The sequence below is a fragment of the Pseudomyrmex gracilis genome, unplaced genomic scaffold (assembly GCF_002006095.1).
Source record: "Pseudomyrmex gracilis isolate BER0280 unplaced genomic scaffold, ASM200609v1 scaffold_20, whole genome shotgun sequence".
Lineage (NCBI taxonomy): Eukaryota > Metazoa > Arthropoda > Insecta > Hymenoptera > Formicidae > Pseudomyrmex > Pseudomyrmex gracilis.
In genome coordinates this window covers 54,436-76,331 of record NW_018020604.1, presented here as the reverse complement: position 1 = coordinate 76,331, position 21,896 = coordinate 54,436, and the positions used below count along the sequence as shown (strand labels likewise).

The 21,896-nt window shown below is 42.9% G+C and overlaps 1 protein-coding gene across 1 annotated transcript in view; it reads right to left on the bottom strand.

The window, feature by feature from the left end:
* Positions 1-378: 378 nt before the first annotated feature.
* Positions 379-21,896, bottom strand: part of LOC109851752 — a 44,154-nt gene continuing 22,636 nt past the window's right edge. The window contains exons 2-4 of the mRNA XM_020422135.1: positions 10,499-10,833; positions 9,626-9,840; positions 379-750 (exon numbers count right to left, since the gene is read on the bottom strand). Of these exons, the coding sequence (XP_020277724.1) occupies positions 379-750; positions 9,626-9,840; positions 10,499-10,832 (921 nt within the window). The 5' untranslated portion in view covers position 10,833. The remainder of the gene's footprint in view (positions 751-9,625; positions 9,841-10,498; positions 10,834-21,896) is intronic.

The following is a 21,896-nucleotide window of genomic DNA, read 5'->3' as shown; positions in this document are numbered from 1 at the left end:
AAAAAAAAAAAGAAAAAAACTTGCGCCAAGATATTCCCGTTACTTCTCCTTATTGACTCGACCGGGATGAGAAAGAGAAGAGAAACGCAAAAAAAAAAAGAAACCGGCAACGACAACGTCTCTCGGTATTTGCATAATTGCCGCAACCGTCTATTCTTCCGAAGCGCTTTGATCTCGCTGCGCTTTGATTCGCGCAATATTCCACGGCAAATATTTCCGACAACGTCACCGACCCACGAGCCAAGAAGCTAATTTTCGACGGTGCGGCCGTGTACACACGGTCAACCCGGTAAACCGCGGTAAATTATTCGTCGAGCGATCCCGTATCCGAGATACGAAACGACGGTCAAGAGAGAGGTCGGGGACCTCTTCTAACACTCACCTGGGAGGCATCGCTCGTGCGCGCTGCTGCGTCCTGACCTGCTGCTGCTCCCTCAGGTTCGAGGAGTAGGTTGCGACATCTCTGGATTGCTGTCGCTGCTGCTGTTGATGCTGATGTTGCTGATAATGCGCGCCGCGATCGCTCTGATGCGCCAAATGGTGCGCCAGGTATTCGCGTAGCGCCGGACTGGCCAGGAGGTCGCGGCGCGCCTGAACGCTCAGGGTCGGATTTGACGACGACATCGCCGTCGTTGTCGTCGTTCCCGTCGTCGTTATCGACTCGGACCACGGTGGCGGCGGAGTGTGCGAGCGCGTCATCATCGCGTACTTGTGACAGAGATACTCCTCGTACGTCGGCGGCAGACCGTTCTGCAAAGCGAAAAATGTATGTACCTCGTCCTCGTGGATGTTTCTGAGGGTACCTCTGCTTTTCTCTTAGTGTATCTCCAGCTAATTTCGAAAGCACTAAGCTACCGTAGGTAGCTCTCAACTACTGACGCGAGGATTTAAATGAGAAACATGTCGCATGAAAAATTCACGCGTCTCGGAACTTTGAAAAAAGAAAAATGTTTCAAAACGCGCTACGTGAGTGAGTGAGAGAGAGAAAGAGAGCGACGGTTTGAATTAAAAGAAAAGAAATTTCGTTTTTAATTTAAGACGCGGATAATCGCTGACTGGGTCTCGTCAAAATGGAAATTCTACCCTACGAGAAGGAAGAGGAGGAGAGGGTGGAAAGATAACCATTACGTGTGTTCGCGTCTAACGAGTCAATGAACACTCTCTGCCGTTCCGTTCATGTTGATCAACCACTGTGATTCTGGGCGCAAATTTCCACGAATCGATAGCGAAACCGTGTGTGGGGGACGGGGGGTAGTAATGGGGTTATATAGCGCTCGCGTCTTGTTTAACGGAGTTGAAACGCGGGATTAATCTCTGATTAATTAACAGAACGTAACTTCAGAAATCTCCCGTTGCCTGCGAGATCGCATTAGGATCGCGTTACTCCACCCGCAACTTCATTCTCGAGTTCTACCTGGTTTGCCATTATGTTTGCATGGCTGCGGTTCTCGATATCTGATCTTTGGTTTAGTGTTTCCGACATTTCGCATATATACAATAAATTCGCGAAATAAAATTTATGATCGTTTCCAGGTCGTCGTAAGAACGGCTTCGCATTTCAGTCACAGTCCGATTCGCGCGCAAAACACTTTCTTTCTCCTTGACGGGCGTAATATCCGCACGTGTGCATGCGACGCTTCGTTAAGTCGAAATGATATTTGACGGCTCAGTTATCGCGAGCTAAAAAAAAAAGAAAAAAAAAACAACCTACAAATTGGGGGGGGGGGGGATACGTTCGTTGTTGCTAATTAGAAAGGGTCGAATTTTCGGACCCTCGTTTTCGACGTTACGTTTGTTCGCCGGCGCGAGCTCGAGAATAATGAAGGTAACCGCGTAAATCAGCGGGTGTTGCGCACACGCTTTTCTTTGTGCATTAACCCGCACTCGTGATTATAATAAAAACTAGTGTTTAATGTTCCTCTCGCGGGTGAGAACGCAGTTTTCAGAACGCCGCGTAAAGCACGGAAAAAACTTCTCTCTCGTTTCTCTTCGGGCGACTTTGCCTTGCACATTTTTCTATCGCGAAAGTTCGCGCGGAAAACATCGCGCGCGCACACACACGCTTCTTCTCTCTTCTTCCGTCGCTTCTCGTTTAATCGTTTAATTGTCGCGTATTTAATGATCTCACATTTTTTTTTTTTAGCACCGGCTTCGCGTTCATTGGAACCGCGTGCAAAAGGCGCCGACTTCCGCGCCGCGAGTTTTTTTTTTTTTTCCCGTCGGAAAATAAATGTTTTTAAGATACATCTCAAAATTGAAAAAAAAAAAAAAAAAAAAAAAACTTCTCTTCTGAAAACAAAACAACAACGCTGGAAGAGCTTTCAATTACACAAGAGAATACACAATTCGCACAAAAAGAAACATTGTTGTTCCCTTTGCTTGCAAGTCTCATTCTTTGTCTGTATCTTATTGTGCGCGTTCGCGAGTTAATTAAAACTACTAGCAAATGTTCGACGTATTGCATTGTTTTTTTTTTTTTTTTTAAGTCCTGTTTTGATTTCGTATTACATTTACATGTTGTTTCTTCCGATTGTTCAATGTGATTCATCGTGACAATAATCGCGACGCGCAAATTTTCACCATTTGGATATCAGGACAGTTTCTAGACACACACACACACACACATACGTACAGTTTAATTTCCGATTTGGTTTAGAGATGAAAGTTTCAATATTATGTGGCGTGTTGCGCATATGCGACGCTTACATTTATAATATATGTATGTACGTGGTAACATGTGTAGATGTGCTGTACATACGCGCAAATGGAAACATACGATACGGTTCTTCTCTTCCACGAATCTACGCCCGATCGATAGAAACGTCAAGTAACTCGGGTTATAAATATATATTGCAACGGGCGGAAGATATTTGTGCTTTCCGAAAATGAAACATCGGACGAAGTTATCAGTGTACCCTATGGCTATAGCTGTATAACACACACACACGCGCGCGCGAACAACATACACACAAGCTTCAAGGGTCGGAATAGAATCGCTCGTCTCGAAAGGTGCGCGCATCTTTCGCAAAGTAATCGAAGGATTTTTATCTTTCTTTTCGCTCGAGAAAGAAAGTTTTTCTCCCGTTTATTAGCTCGGAAGATATTCATCAAAAAGCGGGAGAGAAGATTGTAAATCAAAATGATTACGCTTCTACGACGCGAATCGAACAGGTCGCTCGATCGCTCGCTCTCGTTCGCTTCTCGTCTCTCTCTCTCTCTTTCGATCGTCCAAATTGACCGAGTGAAACTCGACAAAACTCTTCTCGATTTCCGCGCGATTCTTCAGCTCTTTCCCGACGTAAAGTCAACCGGAGGCAACGGCGAATCTCGAACGACGACGAACAAGCGAAATTGAGTTTCAGGATTATTATCTTGTGATTCCATTTTCTAGCGCGCGAGGCGAGCGTGGCCGCCCTCGGGCGTTCGTTTAAGAGGATTGCCCGGCGCTTCTCGTGGTTACGTTTTTCTGTCTACGACAGCTCTCTGCCCGCGCACTCTCCCGGGATGATTATCTTCTTCTCTCTCTCTCTTTCTCTCTCTCCGTGGTGCCATACGTGTGCGAAATCGTCGTGCGGGAAATCGTTTCGTGGGGATTTCGTTCGCGCGATGCGCGCGATTTTTCGCGTCAACATTGAGCCGAGAGACACGCGCGTGATACATACCGTGTGCGCGCGAGATCTGCCTGTGACGTGCGCGTATAATATCAGTCTCTAACGTTTTCTTTTTTTATTTTATTTCATTATTTATTTATTTATTTATGCAACAAAACTAGCGCAAATTCGTCGCGCGCATTGTAACATCAAGTTGTCTTGATGTTAAAAACTCGTTTGGAAAAATTCGATTTCGAGAGAAAAACGATTTCGAGAACGGAAATAACGTAAATCATATTTTTCAACCAATAAATATACAATATATATTCGAGTAATCCGGACAATTTAAAACCACTTTTTTTACCCGCGAGATTTCGCAATTTTGCAGAAATTTTATTGTAATTTCCGATGACCCTGTTTCTCTCCCCTCAGCCTTTCGCACAAACCACGGCGCCAATTCCAGACCCGTTCTCAGTCCCTTGTTCGACTTTGTTTATCTTAACATCACCCTCGCTCTCCTGTGAAACGCTACGAGATCCGTGTGTGTATATGCATATATATATACGCACACACTGACTATCATTTGGGCTAACTCGCGCGCGGCGAAATTAATATTACCCGAGAGAGCATCCCGCGAACGTAAATTTCGCGTTCTATAACCGCGCTCACAGTCTTACGAAACCCGCGCGTATTACACCTACTCTCGTCTAAACATTCCGGACCGCTTCTCTCTTTAATGTAAACCGTTCGTGTGTGTTTGCAACGACGGTAAACTCGAGTGCGAACACACGTATTGCGGTATGAAATTTTCAGACACACACACACACACACGTACACGTTTGTATATAACAAGTTTCACAATAAATTGTTAAATCCAAAACGAAATTCCAACCGCTCTTAACCGCATTGCCATCGCCGCAAGTCGATAATTAAATTCAAATCTAAATACATCCGCGCGCTCTCTCTTTCGCTTTCTTCGAAGAATTCTCAGAATGTTCATTAAGATTTCTTGCGATAATCGACGAAATTTTGCGCGGTGCGAGGTCTGAAACTATTCCCGAGGAAGTTTATGTACCGGTGGGGCAGAGGGGGCAGGAAAACGGATAACACGCGAGTGTTTTCCCGTAATTGCCGCGAGTTTCGCGCGCGATAACGGGATTCTCTCGCCTACGCGTTCGGGGTGGAGAGAAATCTCTCTCTCTCTCCCTCTCTCTCTTTCTCTTCCGGTTTCCCCGCGGACATGCGATCCTGACAAACGACCGACTCCCACAAGCATGATTTAACCTTTTCGCATGGTAAAATAGTAAAGGCGAAGAATTGTTGTTACGAGAGTAGGTGGGAAAAGACGCCCGCGAGATAGGTTCATGAATGAAAACAATCGCTAAAAGAACGAAGGACTCGAGGGAATGGGCTATCGCGGCAATTCTTCTTTTTTTTTTTTTTTCCTCGAAGTGGAAAGTCCGTATCGAACGTAAATTCTTTCAACCGTGGCCGCGAAGAAAACCGTGAAAAACCAACCGGACGCGAACGAGCACCTATCTCGCGCTTTTTTAATATCTCTTTCTTTATCGTCGTGGACGATCGACCGCGGTCTCTCTTTGATCTTGAAAATGAAAATATCGGAGATACGTCTTGTGAAACGGCGCGGTATAAACGGGGGAAATCCGCCTCGCCTCGTTCCGAAATGATTTCCGACAAAAGAATATATCGGGTCGTCGATGCGTGAGTTTTAACTGTCCGAGCGGGAATGACCGAATATAGGTAATGTAACAACATTATCGCGCGCGTTGGTCTGCGAAACACCGGCGGGGTAAAGAAAAAAAAACGGATGCGCGCATTGTCTTCTTTTGTATTTCTCTCCTTTTGTGGAAATATTACGATCTGTGACGCTGTGCGACGAATACATTTCCCACAAGGATGGGATTTTTTTTTCATTTCACACGAGGGAATTCTTTCTCGTGGGCTCGCGACTACGTCTCGCTCTGACGTTCGCCATACTTGTACGTTACCGGCTAAACCCTTTTTTTTTCTGCGCGCGCGCGCGATCTCTTTTGACCTTTTCACATTTCCGAATGCAAACGGAGTCGGCTTCCTCGTTATCGTGACACACAAGAAGGCGATTAAGAATTTACCAGTGCGATCATTTCTCAGACTTCTGTCCCTTACATAACGCGCCGACTGAACGGTTTATTTCAACTCATTCGATCTCTCTCTCTCTCTCTCTCTCTCTCTCGTATGCACAAAGTCCCGGAAATGCGTGAAATCTCTCTTGGTGAACGTATATAAATGGAACATTTTTTTTTTTAAGAGCAAAAACACACACAGAGAATCCGAAAATCCGAAAGTGGATCGCTTTTCCAACCGGAATGCAATTAAGTTTCTCCATTTTGGTATTAATGAGAGCTATACAGTATGATACGCCGCGGCGACTTGTGTGTCGCGAAAGTTCTGAAAAAGAAAATTCGCAAAACTCGCGGAGAGTTTTCCGGATGACGGCGGTTTTCTGACGATGACAACGACGACGACGGTGGTGAGGGTACGGGCAACTTTATATACAATATATATATATATATATATGTACAAATGCATGTACATAACGTATATATGTTATATACATGTGTACATAGCAGAGAGAAATTTATGTTCCAGTCGGCGCCGCAGAACTATACGCGGCGGAATTGGGCGGCCAACCGGATCGGAACAGTCCTCGAGTTAAGAAGCCGTACATTGAATTTGCCCCGTTTCTCGCTTCCTCGCCGCTGCTTCTATCCTCTAGCCGACTTATCGAGCTCGCTCCGATAAAGTCGTCGTCTCTCTGCTAGAGACACGACGTGAGTTTCTTCGGGGAGTGCACGGAGGAGAGTTACTCGAGCACAACTGGGTCAACGAGCTCGACCGAAAGTTGATGCGCATTTGATAGAAATGTGTCGTCGCATACATTATCACTTGACAGGTGAATTGCACATTCGCGCAAAATAGAATCTGTCTGAAAAACAGGAAGCCGAAGAGAGAGAGAAAGAGAACATACTCGAGCCAACAACTTCATCTACTTCCGTCGGGAACAATCACTCCTGACGATCTTGTTATTATATGCAAAAAAACGAGCGGGAGCGAGAGAGAGAGAGAGATGGAGCGAGTTACACGGCTTATGTAATAAATTCCGCAAATAATTTAACGTTCCGTGAATAGAGAGAGATGTGTGTATAAAACAGAGTGAGTTACGAGCTGCCGGGACGAGTTGTGTGTGCGCAGAACGGAGATTTATGCGACGCGATAAATCGACTTTTGAAATAGCGGCGACGAGCTTTTCGTAACTTCCATATTTCTATATCTCTCAACGATCAACTATAGATCAGCCGCGTTGCATCGACCATTAAACTCTTGCGGTCGGTCTGACATAGTGCCGGAATCAGAATTGAAAAATATTTTGACGCCTCCGCGCGCGCAAATTCTCTCCCCGCTAACGTTTCCTTTTAACATCTGTCAAACGTTATCGAGAATTACACCGCGCGCTGAAAATCCCCCGTTCGCGCGTTTATCCCGGCGCGTTTATCTCTACTCGAGTTGTTATATCAAAGTGTGTGTGGGAAATAATAGCGATTTTCTACACTTTGCAAGCATAAACAATTGGAAAACACCACTTGCTCTAGTCAGGAAAACGAAAAGTAAAACTTTTTGTTGCAACGCCATCTTTCTTCGTTTCGTAATCATTTGAATATAAAGTGGTGTGTCGCCGCATTTTGCGTCATGAGGTCAGAACAATATCGATGCGTTTACAATTATCGCGCGCGTGTTTGCGATTATTCTTGTTATTTCAACGAATTGATGAAAACGCACAACGACGATGTTATTATTATTCGATATTTTCGCAACAATAGTTTGCACAATACCAATCAGAAAATAAATGCGTGACAAATATTTTGCTAGTTTACGACGCGACAGAAGAGCGATAACGCGTGCGCGAGTTATTCTTGGTGTTTTTTTGTTTTTGTTTTTGACAAACTCACGCGCGATTGGTTGTAAAAAAAAAAAAAAAAAAACAAAACACACGCGCGCGCGCACCCACGCAATTTCGTGATATTCGGACGCAACGATCTGTGTACGCGTATATGTAGTTTCCCTCTCAGTCGTTGTGGCGCGATTGTTAGTCCGGCTAATTAGTAATTAGAACCTGCGTCTGGCGCGACGCATTCGATGGCTCACAAAAGGCCAATTTGCGAATTGCAAGCGATCGTGCGGCAGCGGGATCGATTACAGTGCCTCCGCGAGGATAGTATTCGATTACCGATCTCTCTATATATACACGGAGAAACGTTTGCGGGAACTGATGATTGTTAGATCGTTCGCCAATTTCGCTCGTCATCTGCTTGTCACGTACGAAACTGCGCTGCGAAATACAAATCGGGAGTGACAAGCGCGGCTCGGCGAGCTTTCAGAAGCTATCGCGTGTGCAAACCCGCAACGTACGCGGCCAGCCGAAAGCGGTAATTCGTTTCGATAACACGCGCGGGAGATGTTATAAACCGCGCCGATTTTATCGAGTCGAACCGACCGGACGGGAAATGTGTGCCATTTTTTTTTTCTCTCTCTCTCTCTCTCTCTTTTTCTCTCGGTGTTCTATCGCGGCGCAACGACGAATCGTTACGTCACAAAGCGCGCGGAATGCACGCGTACTATATATAGAAATTAATATTCCAGTTACATATCATTTAAAGCGTGCGACGATGACAATTTGTAAAGCATTGTCCGACCCGTTATTGCTTTACAAACGTTATGCTCTTACGAGCGACTGAATGCTGATTGTGCGGCTATTGTACAATATTGACCGCGTGCCGTTTGCCGCTTTGCTTGTCGGAAACTGCTGTCGCGCTTGTACATTCCGAAACGCCACTGTATAAACGGATATATAACTGCGCCCTATTATCTCCGCTCGTGTAACTACGCGTCTCCGCGCTTGACATAAAAATATCATATTACAGGAAAATATTCAGTACGTGATTTTGAATCTTCGTTTTTTGTTTTTTTACCGCCGGACTAATGTTTCGAGTGAAACGAGTGTAATCCTACATGTGATTTGCGTGGTTGCGTCGGAAAAAAACCTCGGCACCGAGAGGAGTTCATTTCGAGCGCGACGTGAAACGACGCGAATCGAAATAAACTTTGTGTATCTATGCATCTATGCGCGCGGATCAACGACCGAAAAGGTCGAGTTTGCAGCGGCAGCGGCAGCAGCAGCAGCAGCGGTACAGCATCATCGATTGATAGACCTTTCCGCGTGAGGGTCCTTAAATCGGGTCAAGGAATTCAATTTCTGGTTATCTCGAAACGAAGAAGAAAATATCCCGAGTTTAAAAATAAGACTATCTTCCTCGCGTTTTTTGCTTTTTAACAAACCGCAGAATTGTTTTTATTCTCCGAAGTGTAAATTTCGTAGATACGCGATGATTTACATCACATTCAGAATTAAAAATGACGAAGGTTTGCGCGCGATATTTGCGCGAGCAAACACTCGCGTACATTTGTAATCCGCAAACGTTTGTAATGTAGATTTAATATCCGCACGGGAAGATCGAGAGATCGATATATATATATATATATCATTGTTGAACGAATATATTGGATTCGAAGCGTGGGGATTTCTCAGACATGCGGCGGAAATCAGACGTGTATCGTTGAATACCGAGAAAAGATGTCGGAGCGAACTGGATTAGCGTGCGACTCCGGGGTGAGGATGAAAGGAAGTTGAGGGAATTGAGTCTGCGGAGAGGATTTGAAGAGCCTGCAGGAGAGAGAAAGAGAGAGAGAGAGAGAGAGAGAGAGCCGTCGAGTGGAATCATGGTTGTACGGGATTAAGCGCGAATGGAGGGAGGATAGAGATGATTTAATGAATCGGAAAATGAAAACGATTGAAGAGAATCAATCGGCGCGAAATCGTAACGTTATATAGTATCACTCCAATTGCTTTCGTTTTGCTCTTGTTTTCTCAATGAATGGCAGTTCATAAGAAAAAACTGAACTGCGCGCGCGTTTCTCACCTGCCACGTTTTTGCAATCGCTACGTCGTACGTAGGCGGCGGCGACGTCATAGACGGTAGAGGAGGAAGCGGTTGCGATCTGCTCTGGGTGTTCGACCGGCTGGTCCCAGTTTCTGTAATATTACTTGTATTCGGCGTGTCCGGTATGGTTGCGTACAACACTTCGGGCACGGTGTCCTCTCGAGCATCACCACCGAGGATACTCGAACCCGAATCTGTAAAGTGTTTGTCAAGAGCTTTAATGCAACAACACATTTCTCTCTTCCTCGTTCTCTCTTGCAAAATTTCACGATATGTATGTTTTTTTTTTTTTTATAAATAAATGATTTTTATATTTTTTTTATAAATTAATCAAAAAAAAAGTAAAATTTACCCATTAATCTCGTTGAAGTCATTCTTATTTCACGTGTCTTTAAAAACGTGACTGAAGTAAACTCACGTGATAGTTTTTAAAGACACGCGACTAAAGTAAAGTCACGTGATTAGTTACATGTTGTTTTTCCACTCCTCCTTGTCACTATTTTTTGAGTTTGAATTTCACGCGTTATTTCTGACATCTCATATATGTATTACATGGTTTGTAAGACGCGTAATAGTAGCTGTCATCGCGGTGACAGGTTGTGTTCACTGACACAACACGTTAAAATAAACATAACAAGAGCGTGCGCATAGCGCGCGTCTGTGTGCCAGTAATCTCATTAAAGTCGTCCTTATTTTACTTATTGAGCGTATTATTTACATATTACCGTTAAAAAAAAGATGAAATTTTAAATAAATTAAATATTAAAATTTTTCACGAATAAAATTATTCTCAATATATACGATGTGTAACAATAATAAAAACTTGTGCGCGTGTGTGAATTACAAACTTACCGATATAAGTGTAATGCGACTCAGCTCGATCGGCGCTTTGAGCTCGTCGCGAACGATTGTGCTTCTGCTCGTGTTTGCTCTTCATCGTGGATCTGGCGCGTTCCGTTACCGCGCTGCTGCTTCCGGTCTCGCTCGACGTTCGATTCTTCGGTCCCCGACCGTTGTCGTGCTGCTGCTTCCGTGAGTTCTTGCCCTCCGATTTGTTCTTGTCTTTCGACTTGGGCAGCAGAATGGTCAGCTTTCGCGCGGGACGTTCGAACAGAACGAGCGAGTTGCTTTGAGTCTTCGGCACGACCAGGCCACAGGCGCACACCGGCACGTTTTCGTTAGGCATCCTGAGAGAAGAAACAACGAACAAAAATTAATACAAGCCGCATCTTTAAAACAATCATATTCGCAAAAGCAAATGTTTACTTTTATGTTTTACACTTTTATTTGACATTAATGTTTTTTTTTGTCGACGAAAGTTTATCGCGCAAATAATAACTCTATTAAAATCGCGCAAAAATAATACGCCAAAACGAGAGAATGTTTTTTTTTTATCCTTTCACAACGGTAACATATAATGTTTTTCTCCCGGCAATTACATTTTTCGCGATTTGAAAGCTATAAAGAGAAATATGAAATTCATGTAACCCAAGTATTACTCTTTTTATGCGCTTCGCGGAATGACTCTCTCCCGCAATGTAGTTTTCTCCTCTCGCGGAGATTTCTTCTCTCCGTTATGGAAAGAGCTGTCTTTTTGCGGGGGACTGGCGTGGTACGCCATAAGTCACGAAAAGGACTTGGACAACGCCGAGAAACAGCGTGTTCGTTCCTCGCAATCCGTTACAGAGCCGGTGCGCACCACGCTGTGCCAAACAACGTTATCGACCTCGTGGACCGCGCGCCATTATTAACGATCCTATAATGGTCCTTAATTGGAATCACTTCCTAAACGTTTATTCGCAATAGCGGCCCGCTCGGCATCGGTTCTCGCGTGACAAACGCGATTACACACCAGCTCGAAATACATTAGTCGCGCGAAAAGACCAACAAAATATAGACAAGAAAAAGCGTGACGAAAGCCGTCTTCGACGGCTACTTCGCGCGAGATTGAGTCGCGAATTGGCGAAAGACGGATTGCGATCTCCTCCGATTCTGCAGATCGAATGACCGCTATCGGTCGAATAATGCGTTTGTCAGTTTGTAGGAGTATCGTATTCGCATACGCGAAATGAGACGCGAGATTCAAGCCGGCGCGCGCGTCCCGTAGTTGAAATGATATTTTTCGCAACAATTTTGTTTGTTTTTTTGTGGGTTTTTGGGTAAAAAAAATATCGGGAGTTTCGAGATTTCAATAAATATCTTGTTAAACGGAGTTTGTTACTTTTTTGGTGAAATAAAAAAAACCCACAAAATCTAATATACTTCTGTTTGAAATAAAGTTATTGATTTTTAATTTTTACACGCGCACAGTCGGACGTATAAATCACTTTTTTTTTTTGCGTGTGAAAAAGAAAAAATGTGTATACAAAAGCCGGCAAAACGGCAATACCGTTTCGATCGATAAAAATTAGGTTACGGTCCTGCAATATCCTTCTATTTTACTTGTCTATTTTACTTGTCGAATTCTCTTGCTGTCGAGAGTTTTCGCATTTTATTTCACGTGCGAAAATTAGTTCTGTTATTCTGATTCCTTTCTCAGGGCGCGTTTCCCTGCTATTTATTCTCGCGTCAAAACTTATCGTCGTCGCTTTCGAAACTTCAAAATCCTGTGCACTCGAGAAATAATGAACAGAAACGGAAGGTGCGATTAATCTCAACTTCGAATGCAACCTGCGCGCACAATCGTCCACGCGCGCGAGAGAACGAGAAAGAAACGAAAATATTTTGCGCTCTCTCTTTCTCTTTTTCTCTCTTTCTCTCTTTCTCTCTCTCTCTCTTTTTCCGTGCCGTATTCCGTATATGCACACATTTACTTGAAGCATTCCGCGCGAAGAATTCTTAATATCGCGACCCAATTCAAACTTCTCGGAATAAATCACTGATCTTATGTCGAATCTTATATAATGAGAATCGGAACAAGAGCGAACCTCTTCATTTCTAACCCCTTGATCAAGAGAGAAAACAAGCGCGAGCACAAAGACATTTTTTTTTTTTTTTTTTTATATTTGACTTTCGTCGGATAAAAAGAAAAAAAAACGTTGTGTAAATTCTCGAGAAAATTTTATTCTTCGCGCGAATTAGAAAAGCCATTTCCAANAAAAAAAAAAAAAAAAAAAAAGAAACCGTCACCAAAGTCGATTCATACAATTCGTTTGTTTCATATCGTCGAAATGAACGATGTTTCGCGGCATTGTCGTTGGACTTCTCTCGAGTGCTCTTACCTTTTTTCAGGATTAAAAGAGAAAAAACCATCGTCGTCTCCGACGTTTATTATCCTTTCACCACACCGTTCCGCCCTCTCCAAACCACTCTCTTGGATATCTCGCGCTGATATTACCGGACAGCATCGAGAATCCGAATGAATCCTTTACTCTCTCTGTCTCTTTCTTATTTTTCGCAACATATATACGTTACAGTCCATTAAATGATATATGAGAAAATTTTATATAACGTTCTGCAAAACAAGAGCGATCAACAAAACAATATGAAAAAGAAACACAAATGAACGAGAACGCGTAAACACACACACACACACGTACGTGTAAACATCTCTCAATAATATTACGTAAATCTTATCAATATTGTTTTACAGATATACGATGTAATATTTGATTGACTTCGCGTTTGTTATTGTATATTATATAACAACAAACCGTTTTTTTCGCGTTTTTGAATTATTCAAGATGCGCGCGTGTATCGAACACCCGGGGAATGCGTTTCGCACCTACCTAAAGTGATATGCTTCCGAGATGATTTCGGTTCGAGCCTCGGAGAGAGATGGGAGGACAAGCGGGAGGCTCGCAATATGGGAATCGCTACATGGAAATTGAATTACGTGTCGTGCTGCGAAATGAGCTGCCGGAGACCCTCGGTTAGTTTCGACGACAAACTGCTGGCTACAGTAACGCAGAGAGACCTGCCATTACTCATCCCCGTGTGGTGTTGGCGAGGACCCAGGCGCGAAACTTCTTCTCCGCGCGCACAACTTCGCTGACGGCGCGTCGCCGAGGCTCGCCCTTTCCCGTTAAAAGCTTTATCCCCCGCAGGAGCAACTATTTACGATGAAATATATACACGAGACGTGTCACACACGTTGTACTTTGTGTGTTTCACGGATTCCCACTCGCCGATTTCAGAGTCAATATTTTCTCAACGAAGCAAAAAACCGACGCGTGAAAAAAAAAAACCTAATACGTGCGCGCGGTCGTACGTTTCTTTATTTTTTTTTTTCGGCAAAAAAACTCGCGCGCGAGTGATCCGCGACCAAAGCCGCGGCATTTCCGAGCGCGACGTTTTTATTGCGCTAGTCGCACGCGGTAATTTCACGTGTGAAAATACATCTCGCCCGCGTACAACCCCCCAATCCTCCCGCCTCCCGTTTAGATGATGAACGCCGGAGTTATTGGCCCTCACGGTAAAGGTGTGACGACGAGCGACTTGGCAATCTTGCGTGTTGGAGTATTTTTAGAATAAAGAAAAAACCGATATAATAACATGTAAATGACGGAAGAAATAGGGCACGTCGATAATTTATAATTAAAGCAGCTGTCGCGAAAACACTGGTTGGACATAATGAAATACAATCGCGTACGATCGTATCTCTCTCTTCTATCTCGGGACGGGGCAACATTTAATTAACAAGGAATCATTTCAAGAATTGTTCTGGTTGCAATTAACGTCGCGCCATCTTCGACACGGTCACGCCAAATCACTCGTCTCGTTCCGCCAGCGGTGGTTATCAGACTACACCGATATCGACAGAGACAAGAGAGAGAAACGGCTTGTCAGCGATAATTATTACAATGACAGCGAGAGATGCGCGACGCGCGTACTGAATGAGTTTTTTCTTTCCGCCGGTAGCGGAAAAAAAACGTGAAAAATTTGTCGCAAAAATCTCCGAGAGAAATTCCGCTCGATTTTCACAACGAGGCGAAATATGTGTGCGCGCGGAATTTCGTCTATATCCGCGAATGAGACAAACATAAAATAGTTTGTATTTGATCGTTTCTGTTCGCACTATCGTCGATGTTGTCTTTTGGCCGAGCCTGGAGTGTATGCTCCCGTGACGTTTTATTATTCTTTTTTTATTATTTTTTCAACGTTTGAGACCGTCTAGCGTATTTGACATCTGTTAGCCACGACGATGTTGATTTTGACACAAAATTTCAAACCGTATTGTTTGGATTTACGCACGGTGTTTGTTGGAAAAATGAACTGCGTCAGGATTGGTTTTAATACAACAATTATTAACGAAAAGTTAATGAGCTCTGAAAGTTTAAAACTGACAATAAATTTATGGTCATTGAAGCTTTATGTTTGTTGCCAAATGAATATATATATATATATATATATATATATATACATATGTTCACATTACTTTGTGTAAATATTAAATGTGAAATTTGAATTAAAACTTCAATTTTTAAATTCATATAGGACGCTATACTTGCATCTCATGTATGATAAATAGAGGACCCATATGTCCCTTATCTAAATTTAAAATATTGCGAAAAAAACACCTCGGCCAGGAGTCGAACCTGGAATCTCTCGCTTTCCGTGCGATATTATATGTACTATATATATATATACATATATACATATATTCATTTTGCAAAACGAACATTCAGCGTAAGGTTCCATTGACCATCAATTTATTGGTTCTGATATATTGGATTTTTAAGTCCAATGTATCGCGTATACACATGTTGCGCCGATGAGAACCCAAACTGAGAATCGAAATGTTCGATTAAAAAAATTGATTGATCTCTAATAAATTATTACGCATTCAACGTTGAATCTTATTGGCCTTAATTTTACACAACGTTTCGCACACTTTTTTAATTCGAGTTATTCACACTATTTGTAAGTAGTTAAAATCCTATTCATTTATTCAACGTTTTTTTGATCGTATATTAACGTAATTGGCGCGATATACTCGATCGTTTTTACGCAACAGTTTTTTTTTTCTGAATAAAGAAAAACGTTTTGGTCTATTACGGAGCGATATGTGTTTTGATTGCCGTGTATGCGTGTTGTACGTGCGTGTGTGTGTGTGTGTATGTGTGTATCAAGTAATTCAAGCGCGCACAACGAGAACAAATACGACTCCGCGAAATGAAACTGTGTTTCAACTCGTCTGGAATTCCAGTCCCGCGCGCGATACGCCTTACCCATCTTGGAAATTTCCTGGATTCTGTAAAGTGTAAACAGGAATCAGCGCGGGACCGCGCGCGCGCGCGCGTTTCCTTTGATCCGAGTTGGGATTAATTTGTTACAGCGAACAGAAGGAAAGAAAATAACGGCGTAGCCGGAGCCAACAACGTCGACGTTAATTAATTTTGTCAAGCAGCTTTCCACGGTGTTTTCTTTTTTTTTCTTTTTTTTTTTTTTTTTTTTATCGCATCGTGCCTCGCCTGTACGCCAGTTCACTGGGTCCACGTGCGCCATTCTCGCGTTTCTTCTCGTAACGAAAAGTGATGTGTGTCTCGGTGTCCAAATTCATCCGCGGATATATCCGGCAAATATTCGACACCTGCGCGCGGCAATTACGAGGCACAAAAATTCGTCGCAACAACGAACGGATTTTACGTCATTAGCATTGCGTAACTCAATTTATTGCTTGTTTGTTTCGTGCTCGCTTTATTATTCAACTTAACGCCGTGTATATCTCATGCCTAATTATTGTACGAACAAGCGGAAGAGTCGCTAGTTTTCTTTGTCTCAATTCCTCTATCTATCTCTCTTGCGATAGAATCTCCTTCGTGGATCAAGTGCGGGCAAGTTTTTGTTTTCCAATCCCGTTGTTTTTGTTTGCGGGGATAAGAAATGTCTTCGCGCGGCGTTCGAGCGCCCACAACGCGAGCGCGAGCACAAGAAGCGTCATCCGTCGTAGACGCGCGCGCGCGCAGGTTTATGAATTCTCCCCTGTCTCACCTCCTTCACCCCCCGTTGATATCTGCGCGGGCATAAACCGGTTGAAAGAATCGCATACTCGTCTTCTCTCTGTGTTAATTAACGTCCCGTCGCGATATATAGTTTCTGTCGCTGCGCCGCAGCGCCCGTGACAAGGACGAGCTTCGTAATTAATTCACAGATGCTGGTTTGAATTCGTTCGAAGAAAATCCAGACATACACACACGGATTTCCGTTCTTCGCGTAATGAACTTCAGCACCCCCGTTCCACCTAACCCTGAGAGAGAAAGAGAGAGAGAGATAAAGAGATAGATAGATAGATAGAGAAAGAGAGAGAGAGAGTTAACGTCGTAGATGTTTTCATCTCCTCTCTGTATTGAACATAAAAGCACTCTCTCTCTTTTGAGATTTTTCAGCTTTCGGATTATACACACGTCGTACATTCTGCTTAACGCGTTGTGTCTCCATTGTGTGTGGAATTTATGAGCGCGTCGTTTTTCTCGAAAAACTCGGCGTGTTTCTTGCATTTCCTTCTTTTTTTTTTTTTTTTTTTTGTTTCTTTTTTCTGCCGCGACATACGCACGCACACACACACACACACACTTGCGTTTTAATGTATTAAAATACAAATTTTCATACCGTTTAAACGGGGCAAAGCCTGTTGTACGATATCTTCCTGCAACAAATCGGATGCTTTCCAAGTTTCCAACTCTGTGCAAGTGTGCAGATTTTGCGTATTCAACACAAGTCTCTTATTAGAGAAATTCTCTCTCTCTCTCTCTCTCTCTCGGGAATTCTATCAATGCCGCTAACGAAGGGCTAAATATCCCGGACCGAAAATTGAACGAGCTTATCTACCGCGCACTCTCTCGACTTATCGTGATAAATTTCGGCATCGTGGCATCGATTATTCGGAGATTCCTCTCTCGTCGGCGAATATTTCGAATAGCCGTCGTGCGGATAAAAGAATCAATAAGCAGCTCGTATATCGGTCTCCGCGGCATCCACGACATCTAAATTGCAAAACGGAGAGAGCGCAATGCGGGATCGGAGTGCGTTACCAAAATATTCATCCACAGATTGTTCGACAAGGCAACACACACATATACACGGGTGAACTAGGTCATAGCGTGAAATATAATATTTTTACGAGAATAAAGCGCGCGCGCATACACACACATATATAAATACACAAGAGTCACCAAACTTCGTCCCAGTGCTGCGTTTTAATATCATTAGGTATGCGTTTACACGTAGAATAAAGTTGTTGTGCACGCAAACGAGAGAGAATGCATTCTTCATTCTTCTTTTGTGCGAGCTCCTGCTGCGGCAGGAATCTCAAATGACAAATTTTCGTGAGAGACGACGGAAGTTCTCGCCGGAATCGTAGTAAAACGCCGTTTTTCCGTTTAAACGCGAAAAACTCATAGCCACCTCCGGCGGCTTATTCCCCCGACGAGCGAGATGAATGACGTTAACTTCATGAAATTTACATATGAAAGTGCACTTGAATATTTTCATATTGCTATTTTCGTGAATAGAGAAAGAGAGAGAGAGAGAGAGAGACTTTAGAGAAAATCTTAAAAAAACGCGAGTGACTCGATTATCGACACACCGACAACATTCTTATCATTTTTTAACACAAAAACCTTGTGTAGCCCGGCTCGATCAACGATATCAAAAACATTCTTGTCATTTTGTGTCGCAGCGCTCTCCATTGTAATCGGAGCCGAGAAAGGACTCGTTTTAATGCCGCTGAAAAAATTTCTACGAGAAATTCCACGCTCCACGAGGAACAATAGACAATAATTAAAAGGGTCAAGACAACTTGAAAGAATGACGAGGGAAACAAGAGGAACGAAATGTGACCTACAACTCGCACAAGGTTAGGTTACTGAGGTCGGCCTCTGTTCGCCGTATCACCCGCCCGTTCGTCGGCTCGACGTGATTCGGGAACACCCGCCCGATCTCCATCCTCTTCCTTCGTCGCTTTCCATCCCGCCTGTCTCTACGTGTTCACCTGTTACGAGATGGATCTCGTAATCAAATCAACCGGACGCTAATAAAACATGGCACACGTAACGGGGACGTCGTCTGGTGGGTGCCGACGATTTTATCCGTGACAAGTTCGTGACCTGTTATCGGAGTTACTTGAAAGAGAGATGTGTTAATGCGAATGTGACTTCGAGATATATATTCGATTCGCGTGTGTTTCTTTATGAAATGTTTCGATTAATTAATTCGTGAATCAATTAATTATCATTTCACAGCGTCAACAAGAAAAATGGCATAGCGCGGCGCGGCAAATTGCTCGTTATCGATTTGCGCAAGCAGGTCGGACTGTGTATAGATATATATGTACATGTAATTTTAGTTACGCGTGCCTTCATATACACGCTGCGCATTTGCGGAATTAAATTAGCGCACGATGCGAGCTTTCTCACTAAACAATCGACACGCGCATCTCGACTCGACGAAATTATTGGTCTTGCGGTTCTCTCTTACGGCAACTAATTGAATTTCTTATTGACACCTCTATATATCGGCGCGATTCCAGTCCCGTAAGCCCCCAATACACGTCGCCAACGTCTCATTAACTGAAACAATAAACGTCAGCGCGACACGTTACGTTTAATTTGCGAACCAAATCCCTTGCAGGGACCCGCCGATATTACTAAAATTTCCTCGATTACATATTGTCAACGTCACGTGAAATAATAAACCGGATAACGAAATAATTTTCATATAAAATTATTAAAGTATGAAATCTCTCTCTCACACACACATGCGCGCGCGCGCGCACGCGCGCACGCACACAAAGGTCGAAATATTAAAACAAAGAAGAGATTTACTTGTTTACTCTAACAAGTAAAGATAAATTTCACAATACTGAATTACTTTAAATAATTCTCTTTCACGCGTTACATTATATTTTATATTTAAAGCAAATAGAGCTGAATAATATCCACATTAAAAAAAAAGTCATATATAATTACAACTTTTGAGGTGGAAACTCCGGTGAATAAACCCCGACAATTGTATATATATATGTATGTAAAAATAATAATAAAAAATTCCATTTATTTTATAAAACATTTTATAAACACACACGGTGGCGCATTATGATTATTCCATTAGATACATACGAGATGAATGCTATTTAATACATACCTCCCGGTGCGGAAACGAGATCGTAATAGCGGAAAACCGCATATCTATTGTTTTCATCGTTTTCTCATGCATAATATAGTTTATGTGAATTGTGATACACACACACACACACAGAGAGAGTAAAAATATATCACAACGAGATACGTTTCACAATAGAGAAACGAAACGGCGTAAATTATTTGCCGATGAATTTTAAAACGCAGGTTAAATCAACGATAATATTATCGGCCGACCATAACGCGACGCGGAATTTTATGACAAACACACACACACAGTCACAAAACTTTGAAATTCAATATATTTTTGATCAAACATTTAACGTTAATTTATAATTCTTTCATCAAATTGTTGTATCATCGCGTATTCCATTATGTTAATCGAATTAATCGAATTTACACACGGGAACGAATACTAAACTTTCGCATGAATTATCCGATTTTAAGAAAGTCATCGACGTGATAAAAACATTAAACGTTAAAAGGTCAAAAATCTCTTTGACGTTGAACAGAGCAACAGAGAAATCCATACGCTATAGTTGCGACTACGTATTCACAGTGGAGGAGGGAATAGAGAACGCGCAGAAATCTCGGGAACGCGAAATGTCTGCACGTTTCTGTCTGAAGAACAACGCGCGTCAAGTCAAACAACACACACACACGCTGTTAAGAAAACGTATCGGCTAACTGTCATGATCAATACCATATCCGGACGATACCCGAGATTTCTCGCTATGTAGCGACCCCCAGAGAAAACAAGAACATCTTTCTCGTGTAGCGCACGTACGATAACAGTAGGAAAAAAAACATTTTTTTTTCTTTTTTTTTCTTTTTTTTTTTCGAGTCGAGCGTGTTTTCCATTTAACGCGCCACATTTCGCGTTATCCCAGAGCCGAGTCATCAAAAAGCGTGGCGGCAATTCTATTCACGCCGCATGCTAAGTAATCCTCGAACGATATCAATCCGATGCGATATCAATACCGCGAAAAAGTCGGTCACCGACTATAGTGTTTTGCACAGGTAAAAAACCGGGAGGAAAGTAGAGAGTAGCAGAGTCCCACACACAACAGAGTCATAAGGTTTTCGCAATCGACAAAGAGACGGTTCCCTCGCGCGAGCTGATTCACAATGGCATCTCGCGTACGTATTCGCATGAGTGGCCGAGCGGAGAAGAAGCGGAAACGAGTGAGTCTTACAAAAAGACACGATTCAAACAGGATTTTGCGAGAAGGCCTGTGTGTAAAAAACTGACTCGATCGAGGGTATAATGCGCGTTTATTCGCGCGAGAAGAATTCAAACATGAAAAAAAACAAAAATCATGATAATCTTGAGAGGTACTTGATCGCAGAGAAACTATACCTTCTCTCCGAGAGAAATCGTTTAGATATTCGAGATATTTGAGAAAAAAAAAATCAATTTTCACTAGTCGCTCGCAAATTCGAATCCTCGGAGAGACGACGAAAGAAATGTTGGCAATCAGTTTCACTTGTGTGTGTTATCATCGCGCGACGTTATACACCCGTCTTGTGGAAAAAAAAAAAAAAAGAAAGGGGAACGGAGAGCGGACAGACTTCCCGATGCGATTAAAAAGTTAGGCGCCGGGAAGAAGAGAACGGGAGGAGACACCGGGGGACTATTATAACGGTGTATTCTCTTCCTAGGTTTTTACGCTTCTCCAATTCGACCCAGATTGGCCGCGATCGATCACCAAAGTCGATATTCCGCGAGCCTTAATTCGCCCCCGACGAAAACGGCACCGGGGGAACCCATCAAAGTTAAGCACTCGTTAGAGTGTGCCCTCGTCCTCGAGCAAAGTTAATTCCAAGTTGCTAACGCTTCACCGTGGGGCAAGATCACGTTCCAAGTTTTACGCTCTCTTATTTTCATCCTTTTTATTCGGCGATTTTTTTTTCTTTTTTTTTTTTTTACTCTCTCTATGCGCTACAAATCGTATAATTATTCTAATTTCGAGGAGAAAAAAATCGGCCGAAACTGTGCGTTTTTTTTTTTTTTTTTTTTTTTTTATTCAGAATACGTTATATTCGCGTTTCTGGAGATGGGACTTGTGCCGTTACAAAACTCGGACTCCGCGGGGGAGATGATGCATTTTCCGACAGAGACTCTTATGAAGGCCGGTGTAATAGGAAGAGTGCCGGAAAGTGAACAAATT